We start from the raw sequence: 18,791 nt of genomic DNA on the forward strand, positions 1-18,791 counted from the left end.
CCTAAGTATACAGGGTTGGGTACATCATTGCTTTGTCACGTTGCTGCCATTACTGTTACTGCTACTGCTGCTGCTTGTGTGTGTGTGTGTATGTGTGTGTGTATTTTAAATCATAAAGGTCCTTGTGGAAGAAATGATTGTAAAGTTCTTTAATAGCTTCTATTCACTTGGCCAATGTCCCAACAGCCACTTAGACGCCTCGACATTTTCACTAAGCAAATTAATGCATCGCCGCACTCAGCTAAGACTCTTCATTGGCCTATCAAACAACCAATCAGCTTTCAGAGAGAAGGTTCCCCTTTCACTCTGTGGGTGGCAGAGACACCAGCGTATTAACTCACAGACTTGGGTCCCACCACCAACGCTGCCACCACACTGCCCCTACCACACCACAGGGTAGAAAAGGATGGAAAAGGGCAGGCTGAGGGGGACGCCTGGGGCAGAGAGGTGGGCTGCAGAGCCAGCAAACCAAGACACAAGGTCAGAAATACAGGGCTGAGGCCTGGCAGAGTTAAAAAATGTGCCAGGGCCGCCAACTAGCTGTGATACCCAGTGTTATGAGCTGAATTGGGTCCCCCCAAATTCCTATGTTGAAGTCCTAACCCCTAGGAACTCAGAATGTGACACTATTTGGAGAGAAGGTCTTTAAAGAGGGAATTAAGGTTCGATGAGGTCATTCAGGTGGGCCCCCATCCAGTAGGACTGGTGTCCTCACAAAAAGGGGAAATCTGGACACAGACATATAAAAAAGGAAGATGGTGTGAAGACTCAGGGAGGAGACAGCCGTCCACAAGCCAAGGGAAGAGGCCTTAGAAGCAAGCAACCCTGCTCACACCTTGGTCTTGGACTCCCAGCCTCCAGAATTGTGACACAATAAACTTCTGTTGCTTAATCCACCCAGACTGTGGTACTTAGTTGTGGCAGCCCAGAGAACGAGTACACCCAGCAAGTGGTCAGCCTGCCAGAGTCTGCAAAACGGGAACACCTGGACCGCCCACCTCACAGGTCTGCTGTGGGGATCAAACGAGACTAGATGTGGGAGTGCTGTATAAACTCTACAGAGCTCTCCAGATGACGCCAGGATGTCTAACTTCACCCTCAGAGCTGCATCTTGGGGTCCTGGGCGGTGAAGCAGATACAGTCATAAGACCTGGAGATTGCGGGGTCCCAGTTAGGGGTGTACGAGCTGGAACAGCACCTTGGCGATCTCGCTCCTAACCACTCGGGAAGGGAGGGGAGCTGCCCTCCTCCACAGTTATTTAGTGGATGTGGGAGAAACAGAACTTGCGTGGGAGAAGGGAAATAGAATAGAACAGAAACTGGAGATCTCTAAGAAATTAAAATTTTTTAAAAAGCCACATTTAAGTCCCTGGGAGTTTTCTGGATAAAAACAATACCTTTTATTTGTATGGGACTCTGCTGGTCACAAAATACTTGATGGCAGTGGGTTTTTCTAAACTCATTTGAGGGTAGGCAGCCCTCTGAGAGTCTGATGAGTGCTATGCGCCCTCTCCCCAGAAAAAAATAACCCATGCACTTAACACATAAAACAGTATACACCAGCAGGGTCCTATCCTGCAGCCATGAAAAAGTTCTATATGTACACTATCCAGTATGGGAGCCACTAACCCTAACATCTGGCTATTGAGCACGTGAAATGTAGTGACTGAGGAACTGAATTTTTAATTATTTTATTTTACTAATTTTAATTTAAATATTCATCTGTGGCTAGCGGTTTCTGTATTGGACAACGTAGCTATAGACTATTCCAGAGGATTTACAGACCCTCACCCATGAAACACACTTGTCAATGGACCCCAGGTTAAGAACCACTTATAACGATTATACCATCTTCACAATAATTACCTTTTTTCGAGTTTACCATACCAGAACACATATCTCATTTAATCCTATCGAAAACCCTCTGAGAAAGGCAGAACATTATCCCCATTTCACAGGTATGGTTATTGAGGCACTGAGAGGCCCACCATCTTGCCCAAAGTCTCACTTCTAGGCCACAGTGGAGGATTTGGGACTGAAACTCAAGACTGATGGAAGAACTCAGGCTCCTTCCTGACTCCCTAAAACCTGTTCAGAGGGTTTTATGGATTGAGGCCCAAGCTCCCACCTGCGGCCTTGATGGAAATTATTTCTAGTCACCCAAGGAACTTTAATTCACGCTGGTGCCCATCTTTAAAGTTATAAGCAAGGGCTTCCCTTCTTCTTGAAGCCTCCAGCATGGGCTGGACTGAGGCCAGCTTGACTTTGATAATAGAATGCTCTTCCATAAGGGTTCATCTTCTGGCCTTTCCTTGGGAGGAGGACAGATTGCTGTTCCCCATTGGGCCTGTAGGATTCCCAAGGCCAAAGGTGGCAGGATGCTAGCGAAGCAGTCAAGCTTCTCCATGCCAGACTTCAGTTCCCACAGACCGTCTCCCAGATAAAGAACCTAGGAGCTGCACCCGGGGATAACACTCTCTCCGCCTTCCTGATAAAGAGGGGTCCAGCTCTAGGCCAAGAATCCCAACACGGCAGTGCTCACGGAGCATGTGACCCTCACTGGTCCATACACGTCACCTTTCACAACTGCCTTCAGGTTTCCATGGTAACCAGACCACATGGAGCAAAACCACTCAGAATTTAATAAAACTCACTCTCATCCTACAGTTTGTATCTCTACTCACTTCTAACTTCTAGAAATTCCCTCATTCACCGGGCATATTCAGTTTATCAGCCTGGAATTCTACTTTTGCCAATTCTTCCTCAAAAAAACTCCTTCAAAAGCCCAGCCTGGATGTCGTACATCTCCATGAAAACTTCTAACCCCTGGGACTCCACGGTCCCAGAATATGTTGCTTACATATCTATACAATACTTTTTCTATCATGCCTTGTATTGGCTCTTGAGTATGAGATTCACAGCATATGCCTCCTTAATTTCTAAGAACATTTAACACAGTGCTTAAGGAGAAGTAGACCAAAGGTTCCCAAACTTGTTAAAACACAGAAGTGCTGATTCAGCAGGTTCTAGGTGAGACCCGGGAATCTGCATTTCTAACAATCTCAGTTTATGCCGATGCTGCTGGTCCAAGGACTGCACTTTGAGAATCACTGCAAGAAACGTTTGTGGAATGAATCAATGACTGAATGAATGAAACTTTCCCTTAACCATCCTATCCCCAAGGGGGCCAAAATGAGCTTTAGAAAAATCAAGATAAAAGATATTACCAACATTTACTGCTAGATGAGGAATGAAAATAGAAACCGCAGAAAAAAGAATGGCAAAAAACAGCAGGGAACCAGAAGAAGGAAAATTTTAAATATCAGAAAAATTTTAGGGTTACCATCTGGTTTTGTCTTAGTCCTCACTGTATAACTTATGATCAGACCAGAAATTAAAAATAGGCTCATTTTTCTGACTCAACCATATATTAATAAATATTCTGGAGAAACAGTTTGACTCAGTAATTCCAAGACTAGGAATTTTTCATAGGAAAATAATCAGAAATGAATGTAAGAATGATGTATAAGGAGGGTCACTAAAGCCCTGTTTATAATAACCAGAAATTTGAAATAACTTAAATGTTTGACAAAAGGAATGAGATTCAATAAATTATGGTATGTCCATAAAAGGAATACTACAAAGCCTTTTTAAATGTCCTTACAGGGGAATATTTATTGACATAGGAAGAGATGCATGATATAAAAAATGAAAAAAATCAAACGAAAAAATACTACAAACAGTATGATCTAACTTTGGATAAAAACCACATGCAGATATAGAGAAGTAGATGAAAATATAAATATGGCTAGAGAGCTATTTATCAAACTGGGAGTTAGAACAGAAATTACTGTCTTAATTTTAACATTTGTATTTCAATCATTTCTGCAATAAACACATATAGCTTGCGTAATTTTGAAGGATTTGTTTTTTAAACGGTAGACTGGCAAGTTTATCCTCTCCATTTCTTCCTACGAAGGACCCAAGAGTTAAAGCAGGAACGTTTTTATAAGCTTTTCCCCATCCCGCCTTTCTACTAAAATGAATACAGCTTGGACTCCACTTAAGAAGCATCTGCCGCATCTACAGATCCCTCTTCTTTCTCGGTATTTCCTGGACCTGCTCAAAGTTAATTTCTAACTCAAAGAGCCTAACTTCCAGTAACTCATGACACCACCACCAGAGCATCAGCTTTGGGGAATGACGTTTATAATGGATCCCCCGTTACTTGGTCACCCAGCAAAGTGCCATTTTCAGAAACCATAGCTGTCTCACATACTGGCTGTCAGCAAGGCAGGTTGCTTAGCAACCACCAAGGAACTGGAAAGACGGAGGAAGGCACCCGCCAGAGCTATTTTATGACCAAAGTGAGCTGCGCTACGTGTGTCTGGTTGCATTCAAGGTAACCAAATAAGAGATAACACCCGGCTATTTTTGCATCATGAAAAAAAATACTTGGCTCCTGTCCAGAAGGGCAATTACCTAAAAATCTTGGCAGGCCCCATGGTATGAGAAATGGTAACTGATACGGAGGTGAAAAAAAAAATCACTGACCTTCATAAATACTGATGATATGAGGATGGTTGAGGGATGACATGATCTCAATCTCTCGTCTGATGTGAACCATGTCTTGTTCATCCTTAATTTTGTCCTTACGAATGGATTTTATAGCGACCTATAAAGTCAGGAAATGAAATGTTACTCAGAGAACTAAACAGATGCAAATCAGCCATCGGGAGAGTGTGGAAAATAAATACAGATGTTACTCGTTGGCAGAACCGGCAATAACCAAAACAAAGCTTTGAAATACCCCCTGCCACATCTTTCATTTATAGCAAAAACCCTCTGCTCCCGGCAACAGAAAACATCAGGTTTTAACAGCCTGGGGTTTGGGATGGTGGGTTTTTTTCATAAAGCGGAGGCTGCTTCACGTGGCCAGATTCATCTACTCTAGGAATACCGATCCTTTGAAAAAAGGAAAAAAAGGAGAGCTTGGTTTACAGGGTATCGATGATTAAACACGGATAGGTGAAATTAGGATGGCTCAGCTCCACCACGCAGCTGCCTCGGCGATGGCTAGAAAAAGCATTTCTGGCTGGCCCATCTCAAGGCCAGTTCTGCCTCAAACCTTGGGTTTTAAGACTCCAGTCTCTGCTGTGTTTATGCAATTGCTCGGAAGCCAAAATCCTCCCTACATCCTTCCTCTTCCCCAAGGCACCTTCGATAGCACGTGATGTGACAAAAAGGCTCTGCCAGAGAGAAATCGAGATCAAACAAAGAGAGTGACAGCTAGACTCCCTGCCCAGCCCCAGTGGATTCCAAAAGCTCCGTGCCAATGTCGCTTGCAAATCCAAACTGGAGAGAATTGCCAGGACCAACGCGCAGAGCAATTACTCAAAGGAAACACAAATAAAAAGGCATTAGATGACTATGGACATCTAATAAGGAAAAATATGTTTACCAATGGATTCATCCTTGCTCATAAACAAGTTGCTGGGTAATTCAATCTGCCTTGGCTGTAAGGGGGACAAAAATGACTTTGGTCGGGGGAGGTATCCATGGGTAATAAGGAAGCACGCCAACCAATTTGCTGCCAGCTCGGAAAGCCTGCTTAGTCCCCATCAAACTAGTCCCGCTGTGACCTCAACTCTACCTGTACCACCCTTTCCTAGATGAAAGGCAGTTAAGCCATCCCTCTGGATTACAAAGGCATGAAGTGCTCTGGAGAAAAGAATGTGCTTGTTTTCAGGGACCCAAAGGACACACCTTGACTATCACAGGGTGAACCATGGTCAGCCTCAGCACGAAGGCATCCACACCTGTGAATACTGGCAACTTCCGACTTACACCAGGTCCCCACCAAGACTATACACGGAAACATTTCTAAAATACAATCAGTCCATCGATGACTCAACAAGCACTGGGAAGCAATTATTATTATTGTTTTTGCTATTTGCTGATCTCCCAAAAACAGGGTAAGTTGACTAGCAGCTCTCTGTATTTCTCCTTCGCAGAACCTTCCCCAGTTGCAGTTAAATCAGTCTTTCTGTCATTACTTGACTCTACCTGAGTGCGGATCTTATTCGCTGCTTTATCTCTAGTGCTTAACACCGTGCGGGGCACGTGGCAGGCCTGAGAAAACACTAGGGGTGGGCAGGCAGACAGGTGGTAGGTGGACAGAAAGGGAAGGAGAGAAGGAAAGGAGGAAGCACGAGAGAGGGGAGGGTCTGATGCTATTAAGTGATGAGAGGTCAGACCAGACAAGTGATAGTGGAATTGGAGCAAAAAAGGAGGGACCACTCTGGTCAAACACCACCACCAAGACAGGCACGATAGGAAGGTGATTTAGGATTTCTCTGGCATCCTACCTACATGGGCAATGGAGGAAAGGAGAACACGGATGGGAAACACAGGACGCCCTGCTGTAAGCCCAGGGGCAGGCACCACCCTCCCTTAGACTGTGGAGAAACCACGTGGCCGGATAAAAGGAGGCTGCACAAGATGAATGAGCTTCCAGCTTCAAGGCCCCTTCCGACCACAGTGCCAGGCTCAGAGCGACCCCAGGCCCTCACGACAGCCCCATGCAGTATGTAACAACGAATGCCTCCCTCGGCTTACGTCAAACGTAAAGATACGACTGGAAAGCTTTATTTTATCTGAGTAGAGCCTGCAATCCTGGGAGCTTGTTCTCGGAGGAAGCAGACAGTGAACACACACAGGCCGTGGAGGATGTGGGTGGCTGTTGGACCAACTCCTACATTCCTCCATGAACTAAAGATGGGCCAAGGGGAGAAACCACCCCCTTTGATTATGCAGCAGGCTGAACTTGGCCTCGAGGAGGCCCTATTGTCAAATTACAATAGAAATAAATTCTTTCACCATCCAGGGTCAGGGGAGGGTAGCGACGTTCTAGGGGGTAAGAAAATAAGCCCACTTGTCATTCCCCCCAACGGTGGAGCGAGGGGCCCGCCGGTCCCACGGTGTACTTGCCAGGGCGATGCTTCCCGCCCAGGATGAAAAATGGACCCACATTCTAATGCAGCCCCGCTCAGAGCTGAGGAAACTAAAAGGGCTCCCTAAATGTTAATGACAATGGTGGTTGTCTCGCCACAAAAGCTTCGCTGCTCCGACAATGAATCTTCTATTGAAAACGTAAGAGGGCTCCTCCTGCCCCCGCCCCGTTTCACAGGGTGGGTTGGGAAGTCAGGGGGAGAGAAACGCTAGAAATCACTCACAACTGTGCAACTGCCAAGGCGGGAGGAAAGACACTCAGTTCAACTCCCAAGGGCAGTGAGATGACTCATCCAAGGTCGAGGAGCCAGTTAACGCCATCCATGAAAACAACAGCAACGACAGTAATAATAACAGGCATTCTTGGAGCACTTAATACAGAGTCCAGACACTGTGCTAAGTGCCTCACACATGGCAGGTCTCTCATCACTCAAGCTTCAGCTTCATGCCATCCCCTTAGGGATGCCCCCCCAGCCCTCTAGTTGGTAAGCAGCCCCCCTCCACCCCCACCCCACCCACCCCACCCCCGGCCCTAGCCTGGCCACCTCCTTCTCTCTATACCTTTCCCATTTTATCTTCTTCAGGGCATTTTGCACCATCTGAAATCATCTTGCTTCTTTGTTGGCTGCATATTCAGCCTGCAGGCCAAATCCAGCTCGAGGCCTGTTTCTGTAGGACCCAGAGAGCTAAGAATGGTTGTCACATTTGTAAAGAGTTGTTTAAAAAGCAGGAGAAAGAGATCTATAAATGTGTCTCCAGTAATGTAATATAGTGCCTGCTTCATGAAGTTGAAGGACAAACTGAGCCAGTGCACAGTGAAGCAGTACCGCATAATGGCTAGGGACATGGCTTTGAGTCCTACTAAAACCACTCACTAGCTGTGTGACCTTGGGCAGGTTGTATAACCTCTCTGTGCTCTAGTTTCCTCATCCTTCAAGTAGGGAAACTAATAGTACCTGCCTCACAAGTCTCTGTGAGGTACGTAGAATGTGCCTGGCACCAGGTAAATGCTCAGTAAGTGTCAGCCATGTTTAACCTGGAGACGGTGCTCCGTCAACAGGGCCTTCCTTCCTTCCCTTCATCCTCAGAGCAAACTTGAATTCCTCCTGGTTCCTCATGAGGCAGTGACTGAAGGCCTTGGGAATGGAGACCACGTTTGTTCCCAAAGCACACAAAGGTCAAAAGAACCTTTCCCCTGGGTCTTTAAATTGTGCCTTCATCTGAAATGTCAGCAAGCCCAGAGCAGCTGGGGCCACCCCCCAGGATCATCACGGCACCTGAGTCTGAGATCAGACAGAAGGATGAACAACTTGAACCCAGGACCATCTCCCCATCTCCTTCTTGCGGCTGCCCATCCAGGTGAACAGGGGAAAAAAGCGTTCCTCCTTAGAAGACAAAAATCTGACTCAAGATACCCACTTCAGCCTTTCTGGACTTTGACTGTTCATTCACTTATTCCTTTTGAGTGCCTAGCAGGTACCAACCGCGATGCTGAGACCACATAAGAGGGATCCAGCACGATTGGGCCCCAGCCCTCAAGGCAGGGGGAACAGGGGGAGAAGGGCAGTAAGCAAAAATGACACAATAATGACATAATTACCCTCGTGGCCGAGGGCTACCAGAGAAACACATAAAGATGGCTGGCAAGGTGGACAAATCTCCTTTCCAGTTTTCCTCAATCCTCACCCACATCTACAAAGAAAGACTGTGGTAAGGAGAGAGCCCAGCAGGAAGAGATTACCAAATGTCTGAAATCATACACCTTCCAGAAAAAAAAAATCCAATTTGTTCCTGCACGAGCCAGAGGTTTCAGCCCGCCTTCGAAATGCCAGGAGCAGAGAACTCAGGTGTTTGAGCCACTTCCATAAATGCTCCCAAGTCTAGACGGTACCGTGCACCTTATAAAATGGTCTGCTTTTAAATAAGGCCACCCTATAGCTTAATATCTACACTGTATGCAGCAGGAGGTCTGGCCACAGTCCTGCGAATTCTGCCCCGGGGTGCCTGCCTGTTCAAGAGACAAACTCAGCCCAGCCAATTCCCATCTCTTATTAAATGTAACAGGCCCAGCCTCCTCTTCTGCAGTGGTAGCTTTTCCTTTTTTGACTAATCACCAAAAACCACCTGCTCTGCAGCCTGGGGCGTCGCTTGCCCCAGGGGCCACTGTGAATGCTGAGCGCTCGGTGATCTAGGCTGGGTAATGGGAGGATGCTCAAAGGATCCCGAAGGGCCTCCGGAGCCCAGTGGGACGGGGCCCTTCTAAAAAGATGAAGTTTTCCACGGTCACATGTGAGGTCCGGGGAGGCAGGACTCAGGGGCTGAGCAGCAGGGAAGAAACACAGCCATAAACACAGCATTAGCATCACTTAGTGAGAACAAGTTTGCCTTCTAATCCCGGCAACAGGAGCTGGCAGCTTCCTTGCCATTCACAAGGTGTGATCTCACCCCGGCCACGTTCCACAGGAGCTGCGGGGCACTGAGTCAGAGGCAACTGGGGATCTTTCCTTACCAAGGGGCCCAGAGGCCACTTCCAGTGGGGACGGGCAGCCAAGTCAAGTTGGAAGCCAGCATCGGGGTTCCTGCTCTTGTCTGGTTGACGGTCAGAGTTCAGGGCGAGGCACAGCTCCACCTGGGACACAGCTCCCCAAGATCACCAAATGGCTTTTGCTCGGAAAGGCTATGCCCAGGCACCACGGGGATGCCACACAGGAGGCCATCCTGCAGCCAAAGCCCCTAACGAATTAAATGACCACCTGCTCTTTGTGAGCAGCCTGGCCAACTCAGGACAACACGCTAACAAGTTGCCGTGATGCAACCGGGCCTGCAGGGACCCAAGCCAGCTCCGCCGCGGGGCCTGTGGGCCTCTTCCTCTCTGGCCTGTTGATTCATGTCAGTACATGGATGCTTTTTCAGACAGAAGCAGGTTGGAAGCCAAGCACTGTATCAACAGGCTCTAAGGAGATGCGCCCTCATGCCAGGAAGCGCAGCATGTGTAAGAAAGAGCTTTTTCTTCAAAGAATGGCATGCCACCATTCGCCACCACCAGCCCTTTAATCTTGTAAAAGGTTCTGAAAATATAATCCTCCATAACTCAGTTCTCAATCTTTTATTTCCCAAAACTCCCCATAAGAGATGTTTCCTCACATGGGACTGATTTTTTTCTCCTGCCATGAAAAACGTGTTCTATTTCCAGAATTTAAACAGCAAATCAGACTTTTATTTGACGGGGCCAGGGCCTGCTTTAGGAGGACCTCCGAGGGGCCTGGGACGTTTTTATCTACATGTATAGTCATTCCTTGTTCACCACCCGCCTCTTCAAGGACTGAGCAAAGAAAGCCATAATTGCACGTGGGGATGCTGCGAGGCAAGTGGAATTAATGACTAAGAAATCACGGGCAGAGTTTCACTCCCTGTGTGGCGCTGGGTTTGTAAACACGAGATAGTGGCCATGGCCGACCAGCCCAGAACCAAAAAAGCAGCGAAAAGAAGCCCAATAGAAAGTTAACGCTGGTGGCAATGCAAAAAGCAAGCACCAAACCAGCCCGGAGGGCAGAATTAGATCCTCAGAGAGAGCAATTTGCCAAAGGGTGGTCAGCACACCACCCACATCAGATCCCCTGGTTGGGGAGGAAAGGGGAAACTGAGGGTCAAAATGCAGATTCTGGGGCCCACCCCAAATCTACTGAATTTGAGGGTGGGGGCAAGCTGGCATCAGCAGTTCTTTTATTTTTTTGTGGTTTTTTTGGTGAGGAAGATTGGCCCTGAGGTAAACATCTGTTGCCAATCTTCCTCTTTTGGCCTGAGGAAGATTGTCGCTGAGCTAACACCTGTGCCAATCTTCCTCTATTTTGTATGTGGGATGCCTCCACAGCGTGGGCTGATGAGCAGTGTAGGTCCGTGCCCAGGATCCAAACCTGCAAACCCCAGGCCACCAAAGCAGAGCGTGTGAACTTAACGGCTATGCCACCGGGCTGGCCCCAGTATCAGCATTTCTTACAAGCTTCCCAGGGGCTTCTGACACACTCTGAAGATTGAGAACTGCCATCTTAAACCAGAGTCAATATGGCCATGACGCCACTTATTTAGTAACTTAAATATTACAGTCATATTAAACATTAGATGATTAATGAAAATTAATGAACTGCCCATCTATAGAGAGGGGAATTTAAAATAAGCTGCTTCCTTGAGGGGACTGAGTGACCCAAATTAATTTACCCCTGGCTAACGGAAAGTCTGCTCCCAGCGGACATGTCGCTCATCCCAGGTGGAGGCAGGCCTGTGATGCTATAAAGCCAGGGAAGCTGGCTGCCAATGGGTCGCTTCACGCTCTGCAGACAACCTGGGGCTCCCACAGCTGGTAAAAGTGACTGTGTCTAAGGGAGGAGAGAGGAAGTGAGTCCTGGAGCCTCACGTCCCACCTGCTCTGTGAGAGAGGGTCTGGCTGAGGCTGTGAGGAGCCTTCCCTCACCAGAATCCTCTGGAAGTCTCTCCAGGCTCTGCTTGAATAAATGACCCCAAAGCTCCCTACATGAAAAGGCCTCTGGGAGCACAAGAAATGCTACACTAGAGTCACTGAAACACTGAAATTTCAAGGGTGTTTAGCTGGGGTTCGTGTGGCCAAGCAGCTGTTTATTTTTGAACTTTCACATTTCCGAAAGCTAAATGCTACACCACTCAGAATTCCACACTGCTTTTCTTCCAGGTCACAAGTGTCCTGGGGAGCAGGGAAAGGGCTGGACCAGAGGGCTGAGGTTACTTAGAAGTCAGACAGCCTCAACCAGTAGCATCTGAAGCATCTGATGACGCTCACGCTGTTTATAACACGGCTTGGATAAGCTCAGGGTTGTGCAACTTTTATTTATCAACCTCCAAACCAGCAGCACCCCCGCCAGAACGGCTAAGAAACTCAGCATCAGCACCCTGGCCTCGTCGTCAGTCCCTGCAACTTGGCCCAGGCACCCCCTGCACAGAGAGGCACTCAGGCAAGCACCCCACAGACCTTGGTTCCCTCACCTGCAAATGAGGATGCCGAGACCACCAACCCCACAAGGCTGAGGTGGGGGTCCTATCAGAGCGTGTCTCTGACGCAGGGCAGAGAAGGCAGACAGTCACTATGGCGGAAGGCAGAAGGAGCACCATTATCATCAGCAGATGCTAGAGCTGCGAGGACCACAGCCTGTTCTATGCCAGCCCCTCATTTTACATATGAGGAAACTGAGGCCCAGGGAGGCTAAAGCACAGGCCCAAATCTCCGAAGCTAACACGGCACTGGAATTGCAACAAGAGTCCCGAGTCCCACTCCAGTCCGGGAGCGATACTCCAGGCAAGGAGTCCTAACCAAATTCCAAGCCACAGCTGGCAACGGGACTGAAGCTGCCACCAGAAGGTTTCACGTTTACAAGGCAGGCAAGCCCCAGCGCAGCAAAGTCCCCAGAAGTGTTGCATTATTCATAAACCGAGATGTGGAGTGACAGATACTCCTAAGCGTGCAGGCAAATCATGGCCTGAGTCAAAGCGTGGAGCATTATTTCACCTCCATCTAATGCCAGGGGCCTGTCCTCACACAGACAAGCTGGAGACACTGTTTTCAGTCCAATTCAGTCCAAACCTTCTTTGGTTCCGAAGCCTGATTTGATATCACACATGAATAGGTCTACTTGGGAGGTTTTGATCCCATTATTTCTTAATTCACTGAAAACACTGCTTTTAAATATTAACTCCAGGCTGCTACTGAATCGCTGACCTTGCAAACAATGAACAAAGACAGAAAAACCTAAGAAACAAAATTAGTTTTCCAAAAGGAAAGGAAATTGGTCCACAGGGTTTAGTGGATCCAGGTGAGCAGAACAAAGGAAAAAAAGCTTTTAATTTCTTAAGGTAGTAGAATTTAACAAGCAAAAACAGGGGCACGGCTTTAGATTTTATATTTTAACCATTTTATAGGTAAGTGAAAGGGACGATTCTCCACAAGTTATTTTTATCCTGACAGAATCCCTCTTATCCGGAAATCTGATTTATAGCAATCAGTGTGCAAAGACATATCAGACAGGGAAGGAACAAGAGCCCAGGCTGCAGTCTGTCCCCCTGTGGCCTCGGGAGGCCTCATTCATCATCTCACAAGTAGCAGCTTCTTTCCTTCCAAGGGCAGCTCTCCTTGTCCATTACCCAGAGAGTTAACAGGCTGCTCCCTGCTCCACAGCCCCACTGCAAAATCCATCTGGATGCTTGTCAGCCCGCTAATTACCACCACAAACCCCCTGGGGATGCTTGTCACAGCAGCGCCCCTGACGACAAATGCACAGCCCCAAGCAGTGACAGCCTGACCCCAAGGAGCATGCTCAGTCCCAGGGGGGCATTTACTGCCACCCCAGCAGGCAGGTTGCCTCCGTGAGCCTCAGCCAACACCCATCACTCAGTTCCTAGCCTTGGGGAGACTGAGGCAGGGATCTGTGGTCATTACAGGGACCCAAGGAGCAGCCCGGGTGGTGGAGTGTGCTTGGGCCCCTGGAAGTTTCTGATTGTCATTTTCTCTGCCAGGATCCCTCCAAACTCTATCACCTGCAACTAACTTCTTCAGCTGACCAACTCCTTCGCATCCCTCCCCTGCAGGGAGCCCCCATAACGCACGTCCAGGACCCCTTTCATAACCTCGCTCACCATTACTTACAGGCTTCATTTGCACGGAGACCAGCTCTGTTTTAATCACTACATTTCCAGTGCCCACCAGGTGCCTGGTCTATAATATATGCCAAAAAGCTGTTGCCAAAACAGACCCCAAGGATTAAAAAGGACCCTTATAAAACTATAAAACCATAATAGGACATCTTATTATTCCACCCAACCTAACCCCGGGCCACCTGCCACTGAGATTTCTTATACTTGCTAATCTCTCAAGTGGTGAACCCCTAATTGTCCTCAAGTCACTGAGCCTAAACTTGCTCATCTGTCAAATGGAGATAAGAGTGCCCACTCCAGAAGGGCTGGGAGGTGATTCACAGCAATAGCTAATAGTAATCATAATAATTACCCATTACGAAGCCCTACTATGTGCCAGGCACTGGGCACTATCCTATTTAACCTCTCAAGTTCTCACTCATTAAATTCTTGCAAAAACATTATTACTTCTGCTTTCTCCATGAATATAAAGTGAGTGTGAGGGAGGTTACGTAACTTGCCCTAGGAATAAATAGGACACCTGGGTCTCGCTAAACCCAAAGACCACACTGCTAAGCTCTGTGCCACACCGACAAAGCAAGTAGCACAGTCTTCGGCACATAGCAGGTGTCTGATAAATACGACCTGAATTGGAGTCTGTGGAGATGGAGGCCCCACCAAAGCCACACGGCCTTGTCCCCATCCTAAGTCTTTTTTTAAGCTATTATTGAAGCCACTTCCATCTTCAGAAGCACATCCGCTGGTGCTCCTTGCTTCTTTCTGTGGGGCCAGCCAATGCAGTTGGGTAAAAAGGCAAAATTGGACAGGAGGGTGTGGGGGGGGCGTGTCCCTAAAATGATGCAATGATGCGTCAATTCTCCAGCAAGCAATTTTGGGAAATCTGTTCTGGATAAGGCATCAATCCAGGTCCTGTGAAACGTCACCCAGACCTGCCCTTCAAGTCTTACTAACCAAGTGGAGAGGGCGGTGGACCCGGGGGCTCTTCTCTGCCCTGCATCCATTCACCCTTCTACTAGTGAGAACACTCTGACTTTGCTCCGGGGACCACAACCCCATTGGATGCAGTTTCAAAGAGACTGTCAGTCAACGTACCTCACCCTCCCCATCCCAATGAATAGACACATCACCCAGAAGTTTGGCCAAGGAGATGCTCTCTCCCCAGAATGGAATTTTGAGTGCTCTGAAAATGGCTGGGGCATTCATCTCAACAACTTTCACCCCAACAACAGTCTCTGAAGAGTCATCTGTTAGTAGTTCCTCCTACTTAGTTCTTCAGGGCTTCCTTAGTTGTCCTTTCCCAAGCCGGTCCTGTGGGATATACACCCTAACCTTATAAACTCATTTTCTCCTTAAATGAATCACAGGGTCCATTTCTGTCACTTGCAACCAAGACCCCTAACTTCTCCCTGGAGATGTCGATGAATATGTGGGAAGAGAGAACAAGGTTACCAAGCAGGTAAGCACCCAGCTATGCTGCGGGCTAGAGAAGTCAAGGGAGGGCTCCAGGGAGCAGGTGGGACTTGAGACAGGACCAGAAGGTGAGCAGGCTTTGGCACAAAGAGACCATCAGTCAAGGTACTTCACCCTCCCCCCAACGCCAATGAGTAGACACATAGCCCTAGAGTTTGGCCAAGGAGATGCTCTTTCTAAGACTCTAAGACCTTTCCCAGCAAAGCGTTCTTGTGTGAGGTCACAGGCCAACTGATGGATGTGTGCTGAGGTGGGGCTCCTGAGAAGTCTTTCCATTCACAGCACCCCCTTTTCACCCCTGGGTCTCACTCATGCTCCTAAATAAGATCAGAATTGAGTCTCATTTTGCCCAGAGTATCCATTTTTCCATCCACAAAAAGAGCCAGGACAGAATCTCCCTTGTCCCTTTTGCTCACTCATATTGCGCGCCTTACACTCAGTCATCTCCTCCATAAAATCACCCACTGGCTCCTTTACTCTGCTGCTACTGTCCAAATGCCGTCCTCAGGACCCATCCAGATGTAATTTTTACAATAATTTCCTCCCACACCACAATAAAGCCATATTAAATTATTGCGGAGTTTTGCCCTTTTTTCTGGCTGACTGGGGGTTCGGTAAGGGTCATTTCAAACTATCTTGCCAGAAGGTGCAGGAAGTCTAGCCATATTCTCTGCCAAACAATGTTCACACCTATAAAATAGTTATCAGTGTTACAGACTGAATTGTGTCCCCCCAAACTTCATATGTTGAAGTCCCAACCCCCAATGACTGTACTTGGAGATAGGGTCTTTAAGGAGGCAAGTAAGGTTAAATGAGGTCATTAGGGTGGAGACCTGATCCAATAGGACTGGTGTCCTTATAAGAAAAGGAAGAGATACCAGGAGTGTAAACACACTGAGGAAAAGCCAGATGAAGACACAGCAAGTACGTGGCTGTCTGCAAGCCAGGAAGAGAGCTACCACAAGAAACCAACCCTGCTGGCACCTTGATCTTGGACTTCCAGCCTCCAGAACTGTAAGAAAATCAATTTCTGTTGTTTAGGACACTCAGTCTGTGGTATTCTGTTACAGCAGCCCGAGCAGACTAATACACCAGCATGGTCCATGCTACTAAAGCACAGGCAATATATAACCTAACACGAGGGAGAGTCAGTCATGGTCACTGAATGACCAGGCACAGCAAGCAGACTGTAGGACAGGAACTCTAACTAAGATGCCTTGCTACCCCTGTGTCTCCTGACATCATAGTAGACATCCAATAAACATTTGTTGAGTTGAACTGAACCAAACATGATGAATATCATGTCTTAATTTTGATAAGAATTCCTTTCTTACCCATCCACCAACTAACCACAACCTGGCCCAGCATCTACTTATCATTCATATGTTTAAGTCCTAAACCCGACTTGCTGAAGTTGCTGAAGTCAGACAACCTACCCAGATGACATCCCAGATTCCACTCTGGTCCAAACCACATCCGTACTTGTGGAGAAGACCCAAACCCATGGATGCAATACCATGATGTGGGAATGACCCCCTCCTTGGGATACAATGCCATCCCACTTTACTTCACTCTCCCCACCACCCCATGAGACAGGCTACTTATTTTGTAGGAGAAGTAAACTGAAACTGAGAAAAGGAATTCCCTAAGTCCCCACAGGTCATAAAGGCAAGACCCAAGTTTCAACCCAGGTACTTGAAGTCTACGGCCAACGCTGCTTCCACTGGGGCACACCTGTTTCCACATTTCCTCAAATCTATGGAACCACAGGGTAAAGAAGAAACACCCTGAAGCACTGTGATGCTTCCTTTCTCTGAAGTTCAAGCCTTGGAGAAAACTAGCTCAGATATTGGACTGTCCATATGTCATAGATGATCTGGCCAGGGAGCGAATCAGAACAATCTGAGTGTGCGGCCAAACAAGGACACCCCTTCCTGGATCGAGCATTGCCTCTATGGCAACACTTCATAAGAACTCTTCCCTTACAACAAAATTGTCAAATCTAGCGACCACAGGCCAGAAACATCCCAGCTGAACCCCGCCAAGCTGCTTTCTGATGTACTGTTCACACAAATACCAATATTCCCCAGATGTTCTCCATGGAAAACATTTGGTTTGAGACACAGCCCTTCTTTCCCCAAAACTCTTACATTTGTTTAATGGACTCATACAGTTCAGCTAAAATATCCTGGAGCAGACATCTGAAGCCAGCCCGGCTCTGATGCAAACATCCCATCTGTAGAAAAGACGAACAAGTAAATAAGACCGTCCTCCCCAAGATTTATGCTCCCTGCATCTTTAAGCAGGTCATAAAATGTAAGCTATGTAGGGATAATAACGCAAGTTGCTTTCAAGTGTGTTTCTGAGTCCATCTTGGTATTAATCGAAGACTGATGTTCAGAGATGAGGTCTGGCATGCTGAAGAAAAGACTCCATTCCACTTCTGGCTGCCTCAGAAAAGAAGTTTAAAAATCTGTCACCTGAGCAACCTAGAGGATTGAGGTAAAGGTGGGTTTTTCCTGGTTTTAGCTATCCAAATAGAGCAATAGCTCCTTTATTCCAAAGCCACTTAGCCCTTAATGCACAATCTAGGAGACAGGTAAGTGGTGGCAAGATGGGAAATGCACTGGACCTTGAGTCAAGAAACCCAGCTTGGCCACATACTAACTGGGTGACCCTGGCCAGCCCTACTCCCCCAGTGGCCCATCCTGTTACATGATAAAATGGAACTTCACTAGACTTAGTGTCAGGGCCCGTTCAGCTGTGAAGACTCTATGAATAAAAGAAATAAACCCTTAGAAAAGCCACCCCAAGAAACGTCATAGAATCCATGCACCGGGACCCCGCAGATGGTCACCCATAGCTTCCCTACCAACTATTCTAACAAGCTTGGTCACAGCCAATCTGTGGAGAACTGGAAAAATGGAACTAGAAAGCCACTAGAGACAGCCTCACTGACAGAATCAAGCCAGGACCATGAATTTTACCTTTCGTCTTTAGCTTTTCTGTCTTGTGAGTTTGCAGTATTGAGCACGCATTATTTTACTAAAGGATAAAGAAGAATTTTATCTTTTAAGAAGGTCACAGAAAGGAATGAAAGTTGATGAGGGAGAAGATAGACAAACCATAAATAGCAGACATGAGAAGTCCAAAACACAGTACTGAGGACCCTAGAGGGGAAGTTCCTAAAGACACCACGAAAGGGCTTAACTACCTTCAAGGTACTTTGTTTTAAGAAGGCAAGAAAGGGTGCATCCACTTGAGAAAGATTTCCATAATCAATGGTTACAATTTTTTAAAAGATTGGCTGTTAAGCGAGTGTGTTCCAATTACCTGGAAAAATCTATTTAGAGCTCTCTATTATAGCGTATTAGTATTTCCACTAAACCAACAAATCAAATTAACCAGGAGTCTCCATATCCTTGACTGAGGCTTGTGGCAAGTTGGACACTAGGGGCAGTGGGGCTAGTCTCTGTTTTTTCCCACACCCTCCTGTTCAATTAGCCAACTACCCACTGCCATCCCAGCCACGCCAGCTGCCCCAATATGGCGGCCTCTACAGTCCATGGGACACCTCACCCTCCAACAAGGCCAGCAAATGGCACGACTATAACTTCCTTCATTCTAAGGATAAA

At 47.3% G+C, this 18,791-nt stretch overlaps 1 protein-coding gene across 3 annotated transcripts in view; it reads right to left on the bottom strand.

Annotated features, from left to right (window-relative positions):
- NUAK1 (NUAK family kinase 1) overlaps window positions 1-18,791 on the bottom strand; it is a 73,256-nt gene that overhangs the window by 36,450 nt on the left and 18,015 nt on the right. For all 3 annotated transcript variants that reach the window (XM_023631468.2, XM_070254438.1, XM_070254439.1), the window contains one exon: window positions 4,555-4,675. In XM_023631468.2, coding sequence (XP_023487236.1) covers window positions 4,555-4,675 — 121 coding nt within the window. The remainder of the gene's footprint in view (window positions 1-4,554; window positions 4,676-18,791) is intronic.

The sequence above is a fragment of the Equus caballus genome, chromosome 28 (assembly GCF_041296265.1).
Source record: "Equus caballus isolate H_3958 breed thoroughbred chromosome 28, TB-T2T, whole genome shotgun sequence".
NCBI lineage: Eukaryota > Metazoa > Chordata > Mammalia > Perissodactyla > Equidae > Equus > Equus caballus.